The following is a 21270-nucleotide window of genomic DNA, read 5'->3' on the forward strand; positions in this document are numbered from 1 at the left end:
TGGAAACAATACTACCTTCTAGTCAATAAAATCGGCATAAAAATTTCTAGTCATGCGTTTGTGGGTTCATTAATTGATATCTGTCTCCATTTCCCATACCCATGGCAAGATGCCATAATATGTACTCAGTAAATGTTGACTGAATAAATGAGTAAACAAAAAGAACACTTTTTAAAAAGTGAGCTTTGGCACTGCCACTTAATGGCTGCTGGACACAGGAAAGGCCATGTAACCCGTTTAAGTTTGGTATCTTTAGTTCACAAGGGTCTGTAAAAACAACAGTGCCCTTTGAGGTGCCAGGCTGGAAAGAGGAAGTGCCCACATGGATGTGTTTTCAGGGCCTAAGAACTTGCTCCAGAAAACTCTAACCCAATAATAAAAAGGCAGAAACAGTGTTGCTTTTTAGCTTTTATAACAATGTATAAATGGAAATACAAATGTAAATTTAGGGGAAGGGGAAGGCAGATTTAAAAAGCGCTATTTGATATATGGCAACTAAGAAAGCAGGGAAGAGTTGGGTGGGATGGGGTTATTTCTCTTGGGTGACGGAAGATCAAAACCATATTGAGGTGTCTTCAGATCTCAATGATTCTTTAAGTCCGGCTGTCTGCAGGCGGTAGAAAGAGAAAAAGACATTAGAAACCAGAAGTCAAGAATGCGCGACCGATCCCTCCTCTCTCGTAATCCCCCACCTAGTATTCAGACATTCACGGACAAGATTCTCAAACGGCTTCCCTGGCATGTACACCTCCTCTCAATATCCACCAACCCTCCGCACAGGGCCCACCGAGGCTAGACCCTGCCAGCAGGTGCACTCCTCAGCCTCTCTGATATCGCATCGCGTCCACTGCGCGGCTGGCTGCTCTGGCTCGCCGGCAGCTCCGGGCCCGCCAGGCGAGGGCAGAGAGCGCGCGGTCACTCCGCCTCGCAGGCTTGCAACAGGAAAATCCCGGTATATAACGCGTGCTGCGGCCGTGCGGCGCACAGCGCCTAGCGCAGGACGTGAAAATACCGCCTCGCTCTTGGCGCGTCTGCAGGCTATTCGGCGAACACGGGTAAGCAGAGGGCGTCTGAGGCTTAGGAGCGGCTGGGCAATCTAGAAACTTCAGTTCCAGCCCTGTCATCTTTCTTCCTAGGCTTCCGCTCCCAAACCCATTAATAGCATCCTAAAGTTTCTCAAAATCCACGTTTCGACCCAACATCCTTTCTTTGACCTACAAGCTGGTACATTATCTGGCCTTTGCCCTCCTCCCTGATCTCCTTGTGTGCGCGCTCCAGTGCCCGCCTTCTGTCCTCCTAACCCGCCACATTCATTCCTGCCACAGTCTTTGCGACTTGAATGTGTCTCTGCCTCCAGTGGCTAATCTCTTCACATCAGGCTCTCTGAGCACTCTAATCCTGTCTCCCTATTTACAACTAAATTGGTTTTACAAACTAACTCTGAAAATATATTGTTTAAAGTCTGTTTCCCAGAATATAAGCTCTATGAGGGCAAGTCTCCTGTTTCGTCTCATTCATTTTTGTGCCCCATCTAAAATGGAGGTCGTGTAGTAGGATAAAGAGAAGGGAGGCAGGGAGAGAGGGAGGGACTTATGTGCTTGGTCAAATCTCTTAGTTTTGCTTATAAAGGGTTACAATATGTATTTGTCTGTGACTCGATTCAATCACCTAATCCTTCTCTTCAGGGCCGCTCAGCAGCCCTATGATTGGTCCCTTGTCCTACGCTGTGTCCGGATACAAGCTTCAATGGGAGGAGAGGGTGGGCAGGCTAAAAGAGATCTTCTTGCTTCTTGTCAAAGGCACATCACTTGCTGCATCACCGGTCTAGGACCCAGAGGGAGCCTCTCCTCTCTGTCCTCCTAGGTCCCCCTAAGGCCCAGAGGGTCTAGTGCCCCAATTCTGAGCCAAAATAGAGTAGATCTCAGTATCTTCAAAGTCATGGTTTACCTTAAATAATCGTGTTAATGTCATGTATCTATAATGGTTCTCCCTTCAGGAAAAAAAAAAATCAGGAAAATTGGTGCTTCAGGCAGGCTGGAGTGGAGGTGGAGAAACAGGGCCACGAGAGAAGGCTTGTGGTTGTAGGAGAAGGCAAGGTGGACCGTATAGCCATCTCCCTCTCAGTGATCTCTCTTGCAAAGAAAAAAAGGCTTGAGAAAGAAAAGCTTAAGAGAGGGTCTCTGTTTCTCAGAGTGCATCAAATCCCCATATGCAGACTGCCAGGGTTGGAGAGGTCTCTCTCCCTTGGACAGCTCTGGAAAACAACACCGCACAGAGCTGAGGGTCAGATTTAGTTGAGTTTTGCAATAGAGCTGGGAGTGATAGATTTCTGTCAGATGATGCCACGTGCAAATGGTTGTAGAAATAGCAGGGTTGGTCCAGCTACCCATGCTAATGTGGACACAGAGCAGTTGAATGGATGCGGTTGCCAGCTAGTTTGGAGGAACTGGGGCTACTAGACCTCTAGCATCCTGAGTCATCAATGCTCCTTAGTCAAGTCCTTGAGCTGTGGGGAGGGTGAGTATTTGGGGCGGAGGATAGGGGCACGGTTTATGGGATGGGTTTTAAAGTGCAGAAATCCTTCTAGGCTATTGCCTGTCCATAGCCCTGGCCAGGCAGCAAGATTGGACACTTGGGGTTGTTATACAGGATGGCAGTGTGAGAGCGGACAAGGGACCCAAGATCCTGCTCTCCCGGCGCCAGCTTTCTTTTCTGAAAAAGGAGTGCAGTGGAAGGAATGCTGAAGCTCTTCGGGGTCCAACTCAAATCTTCCACCTCACCTGCGACACCTTCTGCACCGTCTGTACCGGTGTGGCTACCACTGCCGGTGCCCCCCGTGGCTGCGCGAAGGTACCGGACTATGTCGCGGTGGCCCCGCTCCTCAGCCAGGTCCACGGGCAGGCGGCCCCAGGCATCGCGCACATCCAGCCGCGCCCCGGCTCGGTGCAGCACCACCAGCGTGTCCAGGAACCCCTCCCGGGCGGCGTCGTGCACAGGTCGGGTGAGGGTGGCGGGATCCGCGCAGTTGGGGTCCGCGCCGTGGAGCAGCAGCAGCTCGGCCACGCGGGCGCTGCCCATCATCATGACCTGTCCGAGAGAGCAGAGTGGTCAGGGCGGTGACAGGTGGAAGGGGCAAGATTCATTTAGAGAAACTCTTTGTGAAGCCTCCTCCTCGCGCAGACTCCGGTACAAGCAACTGGTGTCTAGTTACTCTCTATTTGCATTCAGTTACCAACTCTCTTAGCTAGTTCTCCAGTATACTCATTCCATCTTTCTGTACACATTGAATTCCATTATATTCTCCAAACTTCTGTGGGTTTCCAGCCACACACACAACACTGCCAGATGCACAGACAACAGCAAAATGGTGAGGGACAAAACGGGCTTAACAACGGCCTGATCTCTTGTATTTCCCCCCTCGTTTTGGTACAGTTATATAAGGCCCAGAGATTTTATATGGTTTTCTGCTGTATATCCAAGTACAGATAATCGTTAAAAAGCTAAAATGAAAACAATTAACCTTTAATTCTTATAAAACTTTTAATCTATACTTAAGCCTCCCGGAATATTGAAATTCACTTTCTTTAAGTATAAAATGAGGCTTGCCTAACCAGCCCCCAAATTCCTTCCTGTGATAAGCTAAATAATGCCTCCCAAAGATGTCCACTTGAAAGCTGTGAATATATTACCTGACATGGCAAGAGACTTCAGATGTGATTAAGTTAAGAATTTTGAGGGAGATTAACCTGGATTGTCAGGGTGGGCCCAAGGTAATCATAAGTTTCCTTTAAAGAAGGTCACAGAGAAAAGATCTAAGAATGGAGGTCAGAGAAAAGATGCAGGGGCCATGAGCCAAGGAATGTTGATGGTCATTAGAAGTTGCAAAAGGCAAGGAAACAGATTCTCCCCTGGGAACTTCCAAAAGGAATGTAGCCCTATGGATCCATTTTAGATATCTAGATATCCATTTAGATATCCAGAACTAGAAGATAATAAATTTATGTTAGTTTGAGCCACTAAGTTTGTGGCAATTTGTTACAGCAGAAATAGGAAACTAAGCAACTTTCCAAGTTTACACTCTGAGAGTTCATTAAATAGGAGGTGCTCCCGTCATTTGCTTCATAAATCATCTTTGAAACAAAGTCATCACCAAAGAAGAATTTTTAAATAGTATCCACAATCACAACAACCTTATAATTTGAGTGTTGCATGATGGATGGCAGTGATAGATAATTATTTTTTAGGGTAACCATTATTTGATTATATTAGCTAGACAACAGTGACTTAGAAGGAGGAATTACTTATTTTTAGTTACATTGTGTATTAAACATGAATTATTTAATTTCTCTAGACCAAGGAACCATAATAAGTTCTACTGTGGTGGTTGATTCTTGTCCTAGAGAAAGTGAAACTGATTTGGAAAAAGAGAGAATATGTAAGTGAATCAAATTACAGCTACGAAAAGAAAAAAAAAAACAACCCTTGCAGTGCATTAGAACAATGCACTGTTTTTAGAAGAAAAACTGGAAAAGCTCTCACACTGTTAACTGCTTATTTACACAAGACTTCTAATAGATTAAAGGGTCAACTACCAGAACAAGGGGGCCACACCCAAGTATGCCAGAATCTTTTGGGAGCTCTCGTGCAAGTGCCAGAGCTAGGAAACACATGTCTAAAACCTGTTCTTAGAAGACATCAACCTCCATGTCTGTATATGATGCAAGTGAAAATATAACAGATGAAACGTTCTGTTTATCCAATGAAGTGCTTCATCATTTAATTGCTTTTAAGTGTTTTCATCATGTTAAAGTATGAAAGGAAACCTAACATTTAAATATTTAAATCTAAATAGCAATCCAAAGCAAAAAGAAAAAGAATCAATTAAATGAATATTTGTAGAGTGTTAAATCCATTTGATAAGACATGGAGTTCAATGAAGTAGTTAAAATTTTCTATAAACTAAATAGTTTTATATTAAACACAAGTTTGGTTAGGGTTCTAAACCAAAATCATGCCCCCTTTTCTCTATGTTTTTAGCCTCCCTATTTAAAAAATTGCTAAAACTAACTAATTATTTTTTTCTTTTTGTATTTAAACAAATGGAGTCTCTTCTAACATATTCCAGAACTTCAAGGCCAATTCAGTCTTCAGATAAAATTTTCGAGATATCTAATTAGGAATCATGCATGCATTATTTTTAAAGGATTCATGCTTTTCTTCTACTATCACAAAACCTCTCTACTCTCAAAATCTCTCCACACTACAAATCCCAAATAATCTCAAGTTTTAAGGCATTTTGGTTTTACTTTCATATCTGTATTTTATTTTATTTTTATTAAAAGATTTTTAATGTTATTTATTTTTGAGAGAGAGAGAGAGAGCACGGGGTAGGGGCAGAGAGAGAGGGAGACACAGAATTGGAAGTAGGGTCCAGGCTCCGGATGCAGGGCTCAACTCAAGAGCTCTAAGATTATGACCTGAGCCAAAATCGAGAGGAGGCTTAACCGACTGAGCCTCCCAGGCGCCCCTATTTTTATATCTGTATTTTAAAATGTGTAAAATTTGTTCGACGTAGCATACTTTCAAGAAAGGAAGATGGACTCATGAAATCTGTGAAATTGCAAGTACAAGTTACTTTCCTTTGTCTCGTTTCGCTGGAGTTTGTGCGAACCTTTCTTTCATATACATTTATTTTTCAGAATTAGAAATCACTGTCGACACTGGAAATAAAACTAGGGTGGTGACTGCCAGGAAGAAATCGTTTTTTTGTTTTGTTTCGTTTTGTTTTAGCCTGGATTTAGGAAGTTAGTGAAGGCAAAGAAAAACGACAAATACCTCTTTCCCCCCAACCCCACCCCCACCCCCAAACTGGAGAAGGGGAGAAACAACCTTTTTGAACAATGAGGAATTTAAAACTCTGTCCCAAATAAGTTAATCTATAACAAATAAAGTTAAAAATAACAAAATAGGAGATACCCGCAAAAGAGTAACTAAATTGACAACATTTCAGGCAAGGTCACACTAACGTTTTTCTTCATATATGTCTGTATTTTCTAAATTCTTACAACAAGCATATATTTTCTTTATTCGGTTAAAAAAAATAAACACAATATATAGTTGCTTCTGAATAATTTCAGTTGATATTTATTCAACAAAAACAGCAGAAGGTTTCCACTGCAACCCCCCCCCCCCCCGCCAGCAAGGAAGATGGTCAGCTCCCTTCAGGTGCCTGTGAATTCCGAGCTAAGTGGGCCCAACAAACCTTACATTTCTTTAAAATCTTGCTTTTACCCCCAAGCGTTCGTAACTGTATATCTGATAAAGAACATAGTATATAAAGAATATAGTATATTAACACAAATAGGCTCCCCCCGCCCGGATCTTCACCACCTCATACAGATCCAGACCCCAAAGGTCTCCTCATTCCTCCCGCGGCTTCCTAAGCCCCCAGGACTTGGACGAGGGGTGGGCTCCCGCTCCAAACTCCACCAGAGAACTCACCAGGAAGTCTCCCCTTACCCGAGAATCGCAACGCTCACCGGTACCAACTCTCTTGCAAACCTTGTGCTCCAAAGGCGCCCGCCACCCCCTTCTCCCGCGGCTGGCAGGCCGGCTCACCCACCTGAATCGGGCTCCGACCCAGGCGGTTCGGCGCATTGGGCTGCGCCCCCGCCGCGAGCAGCGCCCGCACCTCTTCGGCCCGACCCCGTGCAGCCGCGGTCGCGAGCCTGTCGGCCAAGGGCTCCATGCTGCTCTCCAGCGCTCGCTGCCCCGTTCCCTCCCTTCTTCTGGGGCTGTCGGTCGCCAGCGGCCCGCCCCGGCCTCTCGTGATCGGCCCGCCCCTCCTCTCTCCTCCCCGGCCGGCGGAAGCGGCCCCCAGACTCTGCCCTTCCCCTCCTCCTGCAGGAGTCTCTCTCCAGGGGAGCGCCGTCCGCCCTGAACTCGCTGCGAATGTGACACCCGGTGGAGTCGCCCCGCGCGGGGCCTCCGCTGTCAACGGGTCTGCGGCTGGCCGGGGGGACGGGCGCTAGGAGCGGGACGCGGCCCTGGGGGGGAGGGACCCCGGGGCTCCTCCCCTGCTACCCCCCCCCCTCCCGCGTCCCCCGCCCGCCCTCCTCTCGGTGCTGCACTCCCCCCGCCCCCAGCGGAGGCACGCGGTCTCCGAGCGAGTTCACGCGATTAAAGCGGTACTTCTCCCCTGTTTCCCTTCCTCCCCTGTACTACCACCTCGCATTTGAAAGCCGCACAGGATTCCTAACTGCCAAGTTCGAACCAGGCTGTTTGATGTCTTAGGCAAAGTACTGCTTCCTCTTTTAATCAGAAGAAACATCTAACTCTTCTGGCAGTAAGAGCCCTGCCCAGCACTGGTATCCCTGGTAGCACTGCGTGGCTTACCTACTTTAATTTTTTTTAAGTTTAAAAAAATGTTGGTTTATTTTTGAGGGGGGGAGGGGCAGAGAAAGAGGGAGACACAGAATCCGAAGGAGGCTCGAACCCACGAACTGTGAGATCATGACCCTAGCCTAGTCGGACCGGGTTTAACTGTATCCGGCCCCTTCCCCAGGCTGCCGGAGGCTTCCTAGTTTTAGATGACTCTAACCCCTTCACCACTCAACACCTGGTTTTTGCGTGCTGGGCCCATTATGCCAGAAATCCTAGCTCAAACATTCATTTCGGAGAGTCGGCCGCCCGGCCAGCAGCCTGTCCTCACTACATACACACGTGTAAAATGGATGTCGACAGCAAATCCTTTTTTCCAAGACTTGTGCAATGCCCGGGACTAGTGCCTTGAATAAGGGTTGGCTCCGAGAAGATGAGGTCTATTTAATAGGGATGATGGAGATTTCTGCCAACAAGCAGATAGGAAACTGGCAAGGGAGTCATTGGGCTGCTAGACTCTGTTCTAAATAAATAATTACTCCTAGACCTTAAAAAGTGCTCAGAGCTCTAGAAGCAGAGTTGCTTAGTGATTCAGAGACCAGGGTCCCGCAATGTCCTGGGGCCGCTCCTCTCCCACCCCCGCCCCTCCTTCCTACTAGAAAAAAAAAAAAAAAACCCTTACAATTATGCTAGTTATAAATGGGAGGTTAAGAGTAGTCCCTACTTCATAAGGCTGTTGTGAGTTTTAAATGAGTTGCTGAACATATAAGCATTTAGAACAGTGCAGCACATCTTAAGCTAATAATACCTTAGCTCTTAAATTTTCCATTTTGAGGATTCTTTTACAATCTTGTTGTGAGGCACAGAGAATAAAATGCTTTGGATAGAATTATCAGTATTATATAAAAGGGAAGGCCAAGCAGACCTTACTCACTGAAAAGATAATGGATACCCTCCACCACCCACAAATTTAATAAACAGTTAAACAACTGAGAATATAGCAAGCAAAAGAAAATCCAGTGAGGTTCTAATTTTACCTGTGGTTGTTACTTTTTCCTGTGGCTAATATATTTTGCAATATATATTATTTTTAAAAGATTGCTCAGGCTTTGCTGATGCCTTAAAGCACATGCTTAATATCCCTAATAGATAATCCAGCTACTTGAATCCAGTTCTACTTATGTTTCAATCCGTAGGTGACTTTTCCTGAAGCTCCCAGAATACTTTCAGTTTCTGTTAGCTCAGGCAAAATATGAATGCCAATTAAGGAGCATCTGGCTGGTTCAGATAGTAGAGTATGTGAGTATTGATCTCTGGGTCATGAGTTCGAGTCCCACATTGGGCTTAGAGATTACTTAAAAAAATAAAATGATGCCAGTTAAAACACTTATGGAATGTTAAAATCTGTTATAAAAATGCATTACTGTGCTTTCTATATTTTCTTCTAGGCACCTATCAATTATCTCGGCAATATTGGTGTGGAAAATTCAAACTGTGGCTAAGAACATAAAGTTCTAAAAAACAAAACAAAACAAAAAAGGACATAAAATTCTTTTAATGTGACTTAAGGTATTGTATGATAGGGAAGGGGAAAATAGTAGTCGTGGTAATGGAAATGAGGAACAGATTTCCCTTATAATGTATGTGGCTGTTATACCAGTATCAAAATTAGCTTCCATCACCAAAAAAAAAAAAAAATGCTTCTTAATCTTGGCACAGGGGAAGTAGGCCTTTGAGAATCTGTTGAAGGCTATAGACCCTCTCCTCAAAAAATAAAGTATGCGGGGCGCCTGGGTGGCTCAGTTGGTTAAGTGTCTGACTTCAGCTCAGGTCATGATCTCACGGTTTGTGGCTCCGAGCCCCGCATCGGGCTCTGTGCTGACAGCTCAGAGCGTGGAGCCTGCTTTGGATTCTGTGTCCCCCTCTCTCTCTGCCTTTTCCCTACTTGCTCTCTCTCTCAAAAATAAATAAAAGGTAAATAAAATAAAATAAAATAAAGTATGCAATACTTTTTTAAACTAGTGTGTTCATGGGGCGACTGGGTTGCTCAGTCACTTAAGCGTCTGATTCTTGATGTTGGCTCAGGTCATGATCTTACACTCTCGTGAGTTCTAGCCCCACATTGGGTTCTGGGCTGACTCTGTGGAGCCTGCTTAAAATTCTCCCTCTCTCTCTGCCCCCTACCCCACTCATGCTCTCTCTGTGTGTCTCAAAATAAATAAATAAACTTAAAAATATAAACTAGTGAGTTCATTTGCACATGTATTTCTGAATATAACTTTCAGGGAATTCAGAAATTCTTCTGAAACTCACCTATGGATTCCTACATCAAACTCATTAAAGGACTCCTGGGTGGCTCAGTTGGTTAAGTGTCTAACTTTGGCTCAGGTCATGATCTCGCCATTCTTAAGTTCAAGCCCCACATCGGGTTCTGTGCTGACAGCTCAGAGCCTGGAGCCTGTTTCAGATTCTGTATCTCCCTCTCTCTCTGGCCCTCCCCCACCCGAGCTATGCCAATCTCTCTCTCTCTCTCTCTCTCTCTCTCTCTCTCTCTCTTTCTCTCAAAACTAAATAAACATTAAAAAAAGTTTTAAAAAGAACTCATTAAACTCTTATGCAATATACTGGACTGTTGTTTAAGGAAATGGGTAAAGGAACCATATTAAAACATCCACTGATGAATTGTATACAGACATGGAGGTTGACTTTTTTTTAGACAGGTATATCCTAACTCTGACACTTGCAGTGGAGCTCCCAAAAGATTATGGCATCCCTGGGTGTGGCCCTTTTGTTCTAGAAATTGATCCCCTACTCCATTAGAAATCTTGCATAAGTAGTTAATAATAGTGTAAAACTCTCCTAGTTTTTCTTTTAAAGAGCCTACATACTCCCAATTTACTCTTCCATATCAGTAAATACCTGAAGGCCAGTACTTCAGAAGACATAAAATATAACCTGGTGCTGGTTATTCCAGCCTCAGCCCACGTGTAAAATGGAATTGTAATATATTTCATAAGTTGATAAAATGAGATGATACACACCAAAGAACTTTTTTAATCCTAAACTTATTACATATTATTATTATCTTTTTTTAAAGTTTATTTATTTTGAGAGTGAGGGAGCAGCAGAGGGGCAGAGAGAGAGAGAGGGAGAGAGAGAATCCCAAGCAGGCTCCATGCTGAGAGTGAAGAGCCCCATGTGGGGCTTGAACTCACCAACAGTGAGATCATGACCTGAGCCGAAATCAAGAGTCAGACATTTAACCCACTGAGCCATGCAGGTGCTGTTACATATTGTTATTATCATTCCCAAACTTACTTTTCTTCTTCCTTGAGAACATCATGGCCTTATTTAGGTCTGTGTTGCCTTGGCAGTTTTGAAAATCTACGCTATGAAATTTAAACTTGTTTAATTTTGATCCATTTTTTAAGAAAAAGACTCATGGGGTGCCTGGGTGGCTCAGTCGGTTAAGTGTCCAACTTTGGCTCTGGTCATGATCTCACGGGTTCATGGGTTCGAGCCCCGCATCAGGCTCTGTGCTGACAGCTTAGAGCCTGAAGCCTGCTTCAAATTCTGTGTCTCCCTCTCTCTGCCCCTCCCCAACTCATGCTCTGTCTCTCTCTGTCTCTCAAAAATGAATAAATGTTAAAAAAAAAAAACCAAAAAGAAAAAGACTTGTTCATTCATTTGACAAACTTAAGAGGCTAATGGTGGAGCATGGAGGTGGGGGGGGGGGGGTTTAAACATAATGGTTCTAGAGTAGGACTGCCTGGGTTCAAACCTGTACTTTTCATTTAGTGCTCCTATAACTTTGAAAAAAGTTACTTAATGCATCTGGGTCTGTTTTCTCATCTGTATAAGTGAGATACAGATGCCTCAAAGAGCTGCTGTAGATATTAAATGTGGCATTACATCTAATGTGTGTGGAAGCAAAAGGAAGCAGAGGATGACACAGGAAAGTGAAAAAGGAACGAAACTTCTGGTGGCTCAGGCCCAGGCTGCACGGATGCTGAAAGCTGACCCTGGCTTTGGAGAATGGTGCAAGAGCTTAAAGACGTAAAAGGAGGAGCAAGATGTTCCAAGCAAAGGTGAGAGCGTGTGAAAAGGCATAGAAGTTCAAGAACACTGAAAATAATTCCCTGGGATGTATGGTGAGAAGCTGGAGAAATAAACTCCCTGAAGAAGAGCCTTCAGAGGAGGCTGGGAAGGGCTGCTCAGACTGTCAGCTGGAAAACCTGGAGTGACTATTCTTTCCCAGCTTAGCGGTCACAGTTCACAGCAATGTAGGGTGAAGGGAGGCAGGGCTGGGAGGCTTGAGCACACACAAGGAAAGGTGCCAGGTGAAGAGAAGGACAGCTAGAAGAGAAAAAGGGAAGTCGAGGACCCAGGCAAGAGAAGGTATTTCTGAGAACCAGAGGTCCTTAAAAAGTCAGGAAGAAATGGAATACAAGGCACAGAGAGCAGTCATAAATTTGGACGCAGGAGGCACAGCTAGATTTGAGAAAGAAGAAAAGGTTAAGGCAGGGAGGAAGTTGAAGCACTTCCTTTCATGAACAAAGTGGCTGGCTTGTTTGCAGTGAGGATAAGATGGTGGATTAGGAAGTGAGAGTGAATGCCATATCTGATAAAGGCTTAGTATCCAAAATATATAAAGAACTTACAAAACTCAACACCTCAAAACCAAATAATTCACTTAAAATGCACAGAACACATGAATGGACATTTTTTTCCAAAGAAGATATACAGATGGCCAACAGACACATGAAAAGATGCTCAACATCAATCATCATCAAGGAACTACAAATCCAAACTACAATGAGATATCAACTCACACCTGTCAGAATGGCTAAAATTAAGAAACAACAGGTGTTGGTGAGGATGCAGAGAAAGGGAAGCCCTCTTACACTGCTGGTGGGAATGCAAACTCTGGAGAACAGTATGGAGGTTCCTCAAAAAGTTAAAAATAGAACTACTCTATGATCCAGCAATTGTACTACTAGGTGTTTACCCAAAGAATAGAAAAAATACTAATTCGAAGGGATACATGCACCCTGATGTTTACAACAGTATTATCTACTATAGCCAATTATGGAAAGAGTCCAAATGTCCATCGACCGATGAATGGATAAAGATGTGGTGTGTGTGTGTGTGTGTGTGTGGTGTGTGTGGTGTGGTGTTGTACACACACACACCACACACACAACACACCACACACACACACACACACACACACACACACGTATATATAACGGAATTTATACTGGAATATATATAATGGAATATTACTCAGCCATCAAAAGGAATAAAATCTTGCCATTTGCAACAATGTGGATGGAACTAGGAGTATTATTCTAAGCAGAATAAGTCAATCGGAGAAATACAAATACCATTGTTATCTCACTCATGTGTAGAATTTAAGAAACAAAACAAATGATCATGGGGGGACAAAGAAAGAGAAAAACCAAGAAACAGACTCTTAACTATAGAGAACAAACCCAGAGGAGACCTGGGTGGAGGATGGGTTAAATAGGTGATGGGGATTAAGGAGGGCACTTGTATGTAAGTGATGAATCACTAAATTGTACATCTGAAACTAATAAAACACTGGATGTTAACTGGAATTTAAATAAAAATTTATATTTAAAAAAAGGAAGTGAGAGTGGTTAAGATTTAGAATATCTGTTACTAGGAGAAAGGGATGGGCTGAGTAGGACTTGGAGAAGCATTTCATCAGCCTGGAGAACCCAGCTAGAATAAGAGACCATGACATTGCAGGAGCATCTGACTATTTTATTTAAATTAAAGAAAGTCTTGCAATGGTGCTACCCCAGTAAACCTACAAATCAAAGAATAGTAATTCTAGATGTGACTATTAATTTAACACATCAGCAGAAGGAAATAGAAAGATAATTAAGAAGGTAGTATTCTGAAATTAGGTTCTGATTCTAACAAGACACTGCAGGATTGGCAAGATATGATATGAATTGTGTGCAAACGTATCATATGAAAACATTTTCTTGGGAAAATAAAAGGCGTTGGAGAAATCGCTCTGAAATGGAACCGAATGGCAGTCCTGATGTATCTAGTGAACTGCTGTTTGACTATGAACTCCTCTGAGACTATTTTTAGCTCAATGTCCATATCTTTAAAATGAGATCTATCTTGCTCTATTTGTTATACTTCATGAGGTTATGATATCAAGTGAGATACACATAAAAGCTATTTTTAAAAGCATATATATCTTTACCATATTCAATATTAGCATTGTTATTAAACAATTGTTCAAAATATAGTTTGAGGTTAAAAATAAAATATACATAGAATATCTCTGGAAAGATATAGAAAAGTCTGTTAACTGTTGGGAGAGGAAATGAGGAACTGTGATGGACATGAGACTTTCTTTTTCACGTTCTGCAACTTGTAATGTTTGAATTTTGTACTATGTGCATACTTTAGCCATTCTAATTAATTAAACATAATAACTTTACTAGGCAAATAAGAGTTATCTTTCTGAAAACCATCATTCATATCTTTGACAAAGAGTAACTGAATACAGACTGTATGTCAGCTGCTTGGCTTTAAGATGTGGGTCCAAAAAAAGAAGGGTCCTAGTCAAGAGAGAGTCCTAGTCAACATGTTTGCTTCTCTGAAGGAGGGAGGTGGTTTTGAAATGGGATGGGCTCTTGAGGGGAGTCTGTATTAATAGTATAGGAGAAGGAAAATGAATTCTGATAACTGACATCCCAGACCTGTGTTACCAGGGAAAAGATGTTTCAGGGTGTGGAGAGGATCCCATAATTAAGGAGAGTTTCTTAGGAAATAGCTTATCAGAGGAAGCTATGCTGTGTAATAGAGCTTCTGGACATAGTTGGGTTAAGCCTGAATGGATGGGCTCTAGGATTGAATGCTGGGTGCAATAGAGGATTATTCAAAGACAAAGACAATGGGAGAATAATTTCATGTGCCCCTTTTCATTTAGAAGTTAATACTGTAAGGAAAAGAGAGCCTACCTCTGCCACCAATCACCTTGAACAAGTCATACTTTATTCTGCTTAAATATCCCCATCTACAAAGCAAGTATATTAATGACTGTGCCTCAAAAGATTATTGTTGATCCAAGAAACATGCTCCTCCATTAAAGTGCCCCCGGGTAAGAATTCTGAGGGTTCAGTGTCCAATCTGTGTATTTTAAATGGGAAAGAAGGACTTCCTTAGGTGAAAAATGGCAAAGAAAATTAAAGACAAGGTTTCCCTTTATTTACTTTCCCACAAGAAGAAAATACCTTTAACATGAAAGGGAGATCCCTGAGAAAACAGAGCAGACCTCTGAACAAGTTTGCTGAAAAAGGGATGCAGGATTAGCTCTATGGGAAATTCAAGGTGGGGGATGTTTCCTTCTCCCTCTCAATATTCTTTAATCAAATTCAGTATAGCACAATTGCTGAGTGCCTGCTATAGGTAAGGTGCTCTTTTAGGGACCCTATGACATCTCTGTTCACTAGGAATTACTGTAAATTTTCTCTTCTTGTTCAGACAGGACTTTGGCAAGGAACATGAAACTCAAAATGCCTTCACTTATTATAAACTTGATGCATTATTATAGGTAAGTCACACGTTTCCAAAGTATTAACTGGGCACAGAATCTGCAGTCGCTATCATCTTCCCAAGATCATTTTGAGAAAAATTTAGAAGTGCATTATTTGTTATATAGCAGATATCATTTCTAAATTTTGTGCAAAACAAATATGATTTTAAATCTATGTAAGGAGCTTACTATAACGTATTTATAGAGTGGGTTCTTATGAAATGAGGAATCTTTGCAGCTCATGAAAACCATCATTCCCAAATTCAACTGTAAATGTCTGCTTTTGTATATGGAGAAGTTTCTGAGGTGTATTACTTGTATTTATCGATTTGCAGCTATTTGGCCAGTTGAGAAAACTAAAATGTTAGCACAGTGTGTGTGTGTGTGTGTGTGTGTGTGTGTGTGTGTGTGTGTGTACATCTATGTATCTATCTATATCTATCTAGAGTATGTATTTGTGTGCATGTGTACAATTTTTTTACCTGTAGAGATACTGAGAATTAGCCTCATCCTAAGGAACAAAATAAGTAATAAGGTATATAATTAGAGGAGGGATAAACAGACATAAATAAAGAATAGGAAATTCATTCAAAATTGCCAAGAAAATCATAATGGCTACCATTTATTGAACCCCAACTATGTGACAAACATTAAGCAGCTTTACATACGTCATGTCTAATCCCACAGCTGTCCTGTGGGGTGGACAGCATCATCCTTCCTTCATAGATCAAAACAGAAGCCCAGAGTGCTTCAGGAACAACATGCACAAGGAGATGGACTTCAAACTGCTAACTGTGTCAGCAGTTCTGTCTGAGAAGTCCACCCTCTCCCTGGTGCGTCTCCTGGTTGGCTGATTTGTACAGAACATGGGGGACAACTCAGCATTGCTCTTTTTTCTTTGAGAATTGAGAAGCAGGTGGCAGATCCTGACCAAGGTGTCAGGATCTCCACTTTCTGGAAGTACTGTGTTTCTCAGTGACGTACTGTTGGTTAAAACCACGCATAATGACAGAAATTTGGATCTTAAGGTCCTTTCAGAGTCACTTAACTCCATTATTTTTGAACGCTATTTTCCGGATTATAGTTCACATGTGTAAAAAAAATTTTTAAGGAATGAGATGCATAAAGAAAATGGAAAATGACACTGCAGAGAAGCAATGACTGTTAACATTTTGAAATACTTCCTTTCTTTTTCCTTGCTTAGTTCTCGTGGATATAACAGAATTCTGAAATAAGATTTTTCTCTCACTTATCATTAAAACATTTCTATAAATTCTCCCCAAAAATCACTTTATAAACACTACTTTTAACAGCTGCACCTGATTCCACTGAAACAATGTTACAGTTTACTTAATGATGCCCTGTTGTCAGATAGTTAAGGTGTTTCCAATTGCTACAATAAATAGTATTGCAGTTTTTCACAAGGTATAAGGCTCTTGACACATACTGCAAAATTGCTTTTCAAAAAGCTACCCCCCCGACTTATAGATGAGAAAATGGAGGGGTGATATATTGCCATGGTTACACAGTTAATAAATATTTGCTGCAGGTTTTGAACCAATCGTCTCTCCATAATCTTTCTATGTTTACAGCTGTTTACTCTGACTTGGACAGGTGTGGTTGGTGAGATTGTCAACCATGTCCTTCCTAATCTTGGAGGAGACACAAATGCAGCATGGTAATGGGACAATCCCAGTCTGGAAAGCCTGATAGACTTGATCCCTCATTTAACTAGCTCTGTGGGATTGAAGAAATTATGGAAACTTTCTGAGTCTACATTTCTCCACCTCTCAAGGTGGGGAAAATAAAGCTTACCTTATAGGGTTTTTATAAAGAATAAAGAATGTCAGATATATAAAAATCTAAGCACACAGTAGGCTCAATAAATAGAATTTACTTTTTTGGAGAATAGACATGGCATTTACTATCATGTTAATCATTTAGGCCATCAAAGTCAATTTCCTCTGGGGTATTTTTTTGTTCATTACTATACATTCTGGCTGGTATCTGCGGTTTGAACAAGCAAACTCCCTTCCAAAAGGTGTGATTAATTTTGTCTTTGAATTGTAATGTCTGGAAAACAAAGTTTCTTTGTAATAAAGTTGGCTGTGTAAAACAAAAGAACTTACACAAAAACCTTCATTAAATCATGGAAAGTAACAATGAAGTATGTCAGTGTTCAAAGTTTTCTCTGCATTCATTGCCACCCACCACCACTCCTGGTGTGCAGTTCAAATACCAGGTACAATGGGGAAACTACAGGCAAAACTGAGGGATTATAAAGTTCACCTCCTCTAAACCTCTATTCCCAACCTTCTTCTTTTTCCTCCTGATGGGACAGATTTTCTCCTTTCAAACACATGTTGCCCTCTTCACTGCTAAACACGAACTTCAGGTGGAAAATGGAAACTTTGGAAATGATAGGAACGCTTGGTATCTTGACTTTGTGTGCATGTGTGTGTATGTATGTATATTGCAAACTTCTGTGAACACATCAAATTGTATACTTTAAATATACATAGTCTATTGTATGCAAAATCGACCTCAAGAAAGTAGTGAAAAGAAAAGCATATATACCAAACTAAGAAAATGAAGCATGAAACGAAGAGCCAATTGAGCTGTGAGGCATATAGGAATTTAGTGGAAGCCCCCACTATCCTGAGTTGAGCCCCTTATACCTACAGAAGCTTATCACAAAGTGAGACAAGGTTCCCAAGTAAAACCTATCTTAAAAGGCCTGTTTGCCCCAGGTTCTTCCCCAACCCGGGCACATTGGTATCTAAAATTCCTACTGGTATTGTCACTCCTTCGCCACCTCTGGAGACAGGGCCTTTTCAGCTGAGTGTGTGTGCACATCATGCTACATCATTGGCTAATGCCTTGCTTTATTTCCACTAGTGACTCCTAACCTTTCCTTCCCCCCAGGAACCCTAAATTGCATACCAGGGAGATTCTGTGACTCTAAGCTTCAAAAGTAGCTTTACTATTTTTCAGGTGATAAGTTTGCATGTTGGCATAATTAGCAGAACTCCCAAACTATTAAACCTTGGGCATCACTTACTCCTTGCCCAGTCCTTCTATCCCTAATGCCCTACCCTGTCTTCTCACCCACTCATATGGAAGCAAAGATGGATCATCATGACTCTCTCTGATTGATGCCTTTGACCCTGGCATCATGTTGCTTGTGATCACAGGACTGAATTTTCCTTCCAGTTCATGCCTATTCCCTCCCCATCCATATCCTTTACCCTACCTTTTTTTTTTTTTTTTTTTTTTTGCTAATAAGTCACTCAAATGGTTCTTTATGATCTTCTGTGTAAATCCTTAGAAGTGCTACTTTCCATGCTGACCTGGGGTTGCAGACCAGTCGGCTGGGTAGCATTGCAGAGTGAGTTGTTGAGTGATTTACCTCTGTGGGCCAACACATTGGGCCAAGTTTGGTGTGGAGGGATAACATATGGGACTGGTAAATGTAGAATGTATGGAGGACATGGGGATGAAATCAGGAACAAGATGGCGCCAGGTCCTGGTGGGGGTGCTGATAGGCTAGAGTGCAGAGTTCTGGAGGTTGTATGGAGACCTTACCTACATCCCAGGGCTGCAGGGCTTTCTCCCTGTCCTCTGTCTCAGTGGTTCAGAAACATGGCATGAGGCTCTAGACACCCCTCTTCCAGGCACACTATCCTCCCAGGAGCCTAGAACCCCCACATGTCTTATTTCTACTCAGAGGAAGAAATTCAGATTTAAGTTAAGCTTTTAACTTAATGATGAGCTAGCCCGTGCACCTTGAAGAGGACAGCGTAGAGCCTTGCCTTTGTTCTAGGATCTATAGGCTGGTGCAGTCACACACAAGGCCCATTTGTGAAGATGTCTCTGAAATGTATTCACTGAAGATAACTATAGAGGTTTAACACTACTGCTCTTCAGTTAATGATATAAAATTCATGGTCCTTCATTTTTACATCCTGTACAAATGATAGTGTCATCTCCAACTACAAGCCTCTCTGCCTGACTGCTGAGTATGATTAGTGTCCCTTTAAGTTGAATTAGAGCATGTGATCTTCAGGGGTACGACAAGGTGAAACTCTGCATGCTATTTCCAAGGTTTCATTATGGTATGCTCTTAAAAAGCAGAATTTCAGAGTTAACACCAAAACATGTTTCAGTGACTGATCTTTTGGGGTTGTGGCCACAGGAGAGGGCAGACAGGAACTGGAGGACAGCTCGTAAACTCCTGTTTTCAGCCTGAGGTTTACCAGGCTCCACAATCAGCACATTTCCAAACAAAGGACAGACAGATTCCTGTAAGATAATGAGGCAGGTATAATGGAAATGCAGTGGTACTCAAATATTGTACCCAATAGAACACCTTTTGCAAATAGACCCAGGGGGATGCTTGGCCAGGGAGTAGATGTATTTTCTTGGCAAGAAGTTCTGAGAACTACCAAAAATGGCTGACTCAGTGGCTTAGAGTGGGAAAAACTGAGATGTTACAATCTCTTATTTCAAAGACTAGAGTAACAGAAACTTAGGACTTGGTGGCTTCTGACAAGAATGGTGACATCCTTGCAGGACTCACTGTGTGCACATGTCCATTCCATAAGGGGTGTTCCTGCACTGCAGAAAGCTTACAGGAGTTGAAAATATTGGACAGTTTGCCCTCACACTGACAGTATCTTTACTCTCATTTGGGGAGTTATTGTCAAATAATGGGATACCATCTGGTATTTGAGTCCTAATGGGAGTGTGTAATTGAAGAGGACTGGGGACTAAGGAACATGACAGAAGGGACATGAAAGAAAGAAAACATCAAGAGCCTTAACAGGAGGAATTGGGTCCTAAGCTGATGAATTCTGAGGTCTCTGGCAGCCAGGATCACTTGGATTGATGGACACACTTCTGAAGCCAAATTCAAAGATGGGGCGCCTGGGTGGCTCAGTCGGTTGAGTGGCCGACTTCGGCTCAGGTCATGATCTCTCAGTCCGTGAGTTCGAGCCCCGTGTCGGGCTCTGTGCTGACGGCTCAGAGCCTGGAGCCCGCTTCTGTTTCTGTGTCTCCCTCTCTCTCTGCCCCTCCCCTGTTCGCACTCTGTCTCTCTCTGCCTTTCAAAAATGAATAAATGTTAAAAAAAATTGTAAACAAAGAGAGTGTGCCTGTTTATCCTTTGTGATCTGCTGAACTGCATGAGACACAAATATTCAGAGAATTTTTTTCTCTGTGGCAAGAGAGAATTCCTTGCTGCAGGAACACTGTGAGCTGAGAAAACTCAGAAGTCTGGAAGAGTCAGGTTTAAAGAGTCTGCCTACAGCCACAAATTTGCCTGGCGGGTAACGAGAATTGCACATGGGGAAACTGCTGAGCTTTTGCACGGGAGGAGTGTTGCATCTCACTGAAATAAAGACTTGTAGTGCGCGTGGCATCACTTTGCACAACCATGTTGCTAATCCTTGTCCAGCTGTAGCTGCACCAGGCAAGCAGCCTTCCTGGTGTCCTACCCCATTACAGGAAGGCATTCAGGGGGATGCCCCAACACAAGGTTATGGATATATAGGATGAACACGGGGGCTGGATCAGAAGTAGGAGCTTATTTCTGTATACATAATGAGGGAGAGAAAAACATATTCACCAGCATTCCTCTTAGAGCTCTGAATATATTTGGGTGAAGAAATACTTTAATAAACCATTTGGGGCAGAGGGTGAGACCCAAGAGTATCATCAAGCTAGAGAAGTTATTAGTAAACTGCTCTGCATGTGATAAGGAGAGGCATTTGTCATAATCATAAGAGGGAAGAGGAAAGAAAAGAAAGTGAGGGAAACTGGTGGTGGTGTTGAGAAGAGGGGTGTGAGAAGAATGCCTCTCCATGGCTCTGGCTCCAGCCCCAACTCTTTTTTTTTTTTTTTTTAAGTTTATTTCTTTTGAGAGAGACAGAGCACGCATGAGTGCACAAACAGGGGAAGGGCAGAGAGAGAGAGAGAGAGAGAGAGAGAGAGAGAATCCCAAGCAGGCTCTGCACTGTCAGCACAGAGCCCAATGGGGGGTTCAAACTCCAGAACCTCGAGATCATGACCTGAGCCAAGTCAGACACTTAACTGACTGAGCCACGCAGGCGCCCCACCGGCCCCAACTCTTAAATAAAGTGAGGAAGCTCATTATGGGGTTTTGTGAAGATCCCCGAAGGAGCTGAATTAACAGTCTGGTTAAGGGGGGTGAAATAGAGGCAGCACCCATGAGTGTGATCATCAGTGGGGAGGAGCCCACAAGCACATTAGCCATGGACAATCCCAGGATCACAGCACAACCTTTG

The 21270-nt window shown here is 42.7% G+C and overlaps 1 protein-coding gene across 2 annotated transcripts in view; it reads right to left on the reverse strand.

The window, feature by feature from the left end:
* Positions 1-392: 392 nt before the first annotated feature.
* Positions 393-21270, reverse strand: part of LOC124525759 (cyclin-dependent kinase inhibitor 2A-like) — a 31453-nt gene continuing 10575 nt past the window's right edge. Inside the window, exons 1-3 of one of the 2 annotated variants that reach the window (XM_047098347.1) lie at positions 6623-6748; positions 2781-3087; positions 393-607 (exon numbers count right to left, since the gene is read on the reverse strand). In XM_047098347.1, the coding sequence (XP_046954303.1) occupies positions 594-607; positions 2781-3087; positions 6623-6748 (447 nt within the window). In that variant the 3' untranslated portion in view covers positions 393-593. Of the gene's footprint in view, positions 608-2780; positions 3088-6622; positions 6749-21270 lie in introns of those variants that run through there. The other variant, XM_047098353.1, reaches the window with a different exon arrangement.

This window comes from Lynx rufus, unplaced genomic scaffold (assembly GCF_022079265.1).
Source record: "Lynx rufus isolate CCGP_SWC_20201006 ecotype Redwood Valley unplaced genomic scaffold, mLynRuf1.p SCAF_10, whole genome shotgun sequence".
NCBI lineage: Eukaryota > Metazoa > Chordata > Mammalia > Carnivora > Felidae > Lynx > Lynx rufus.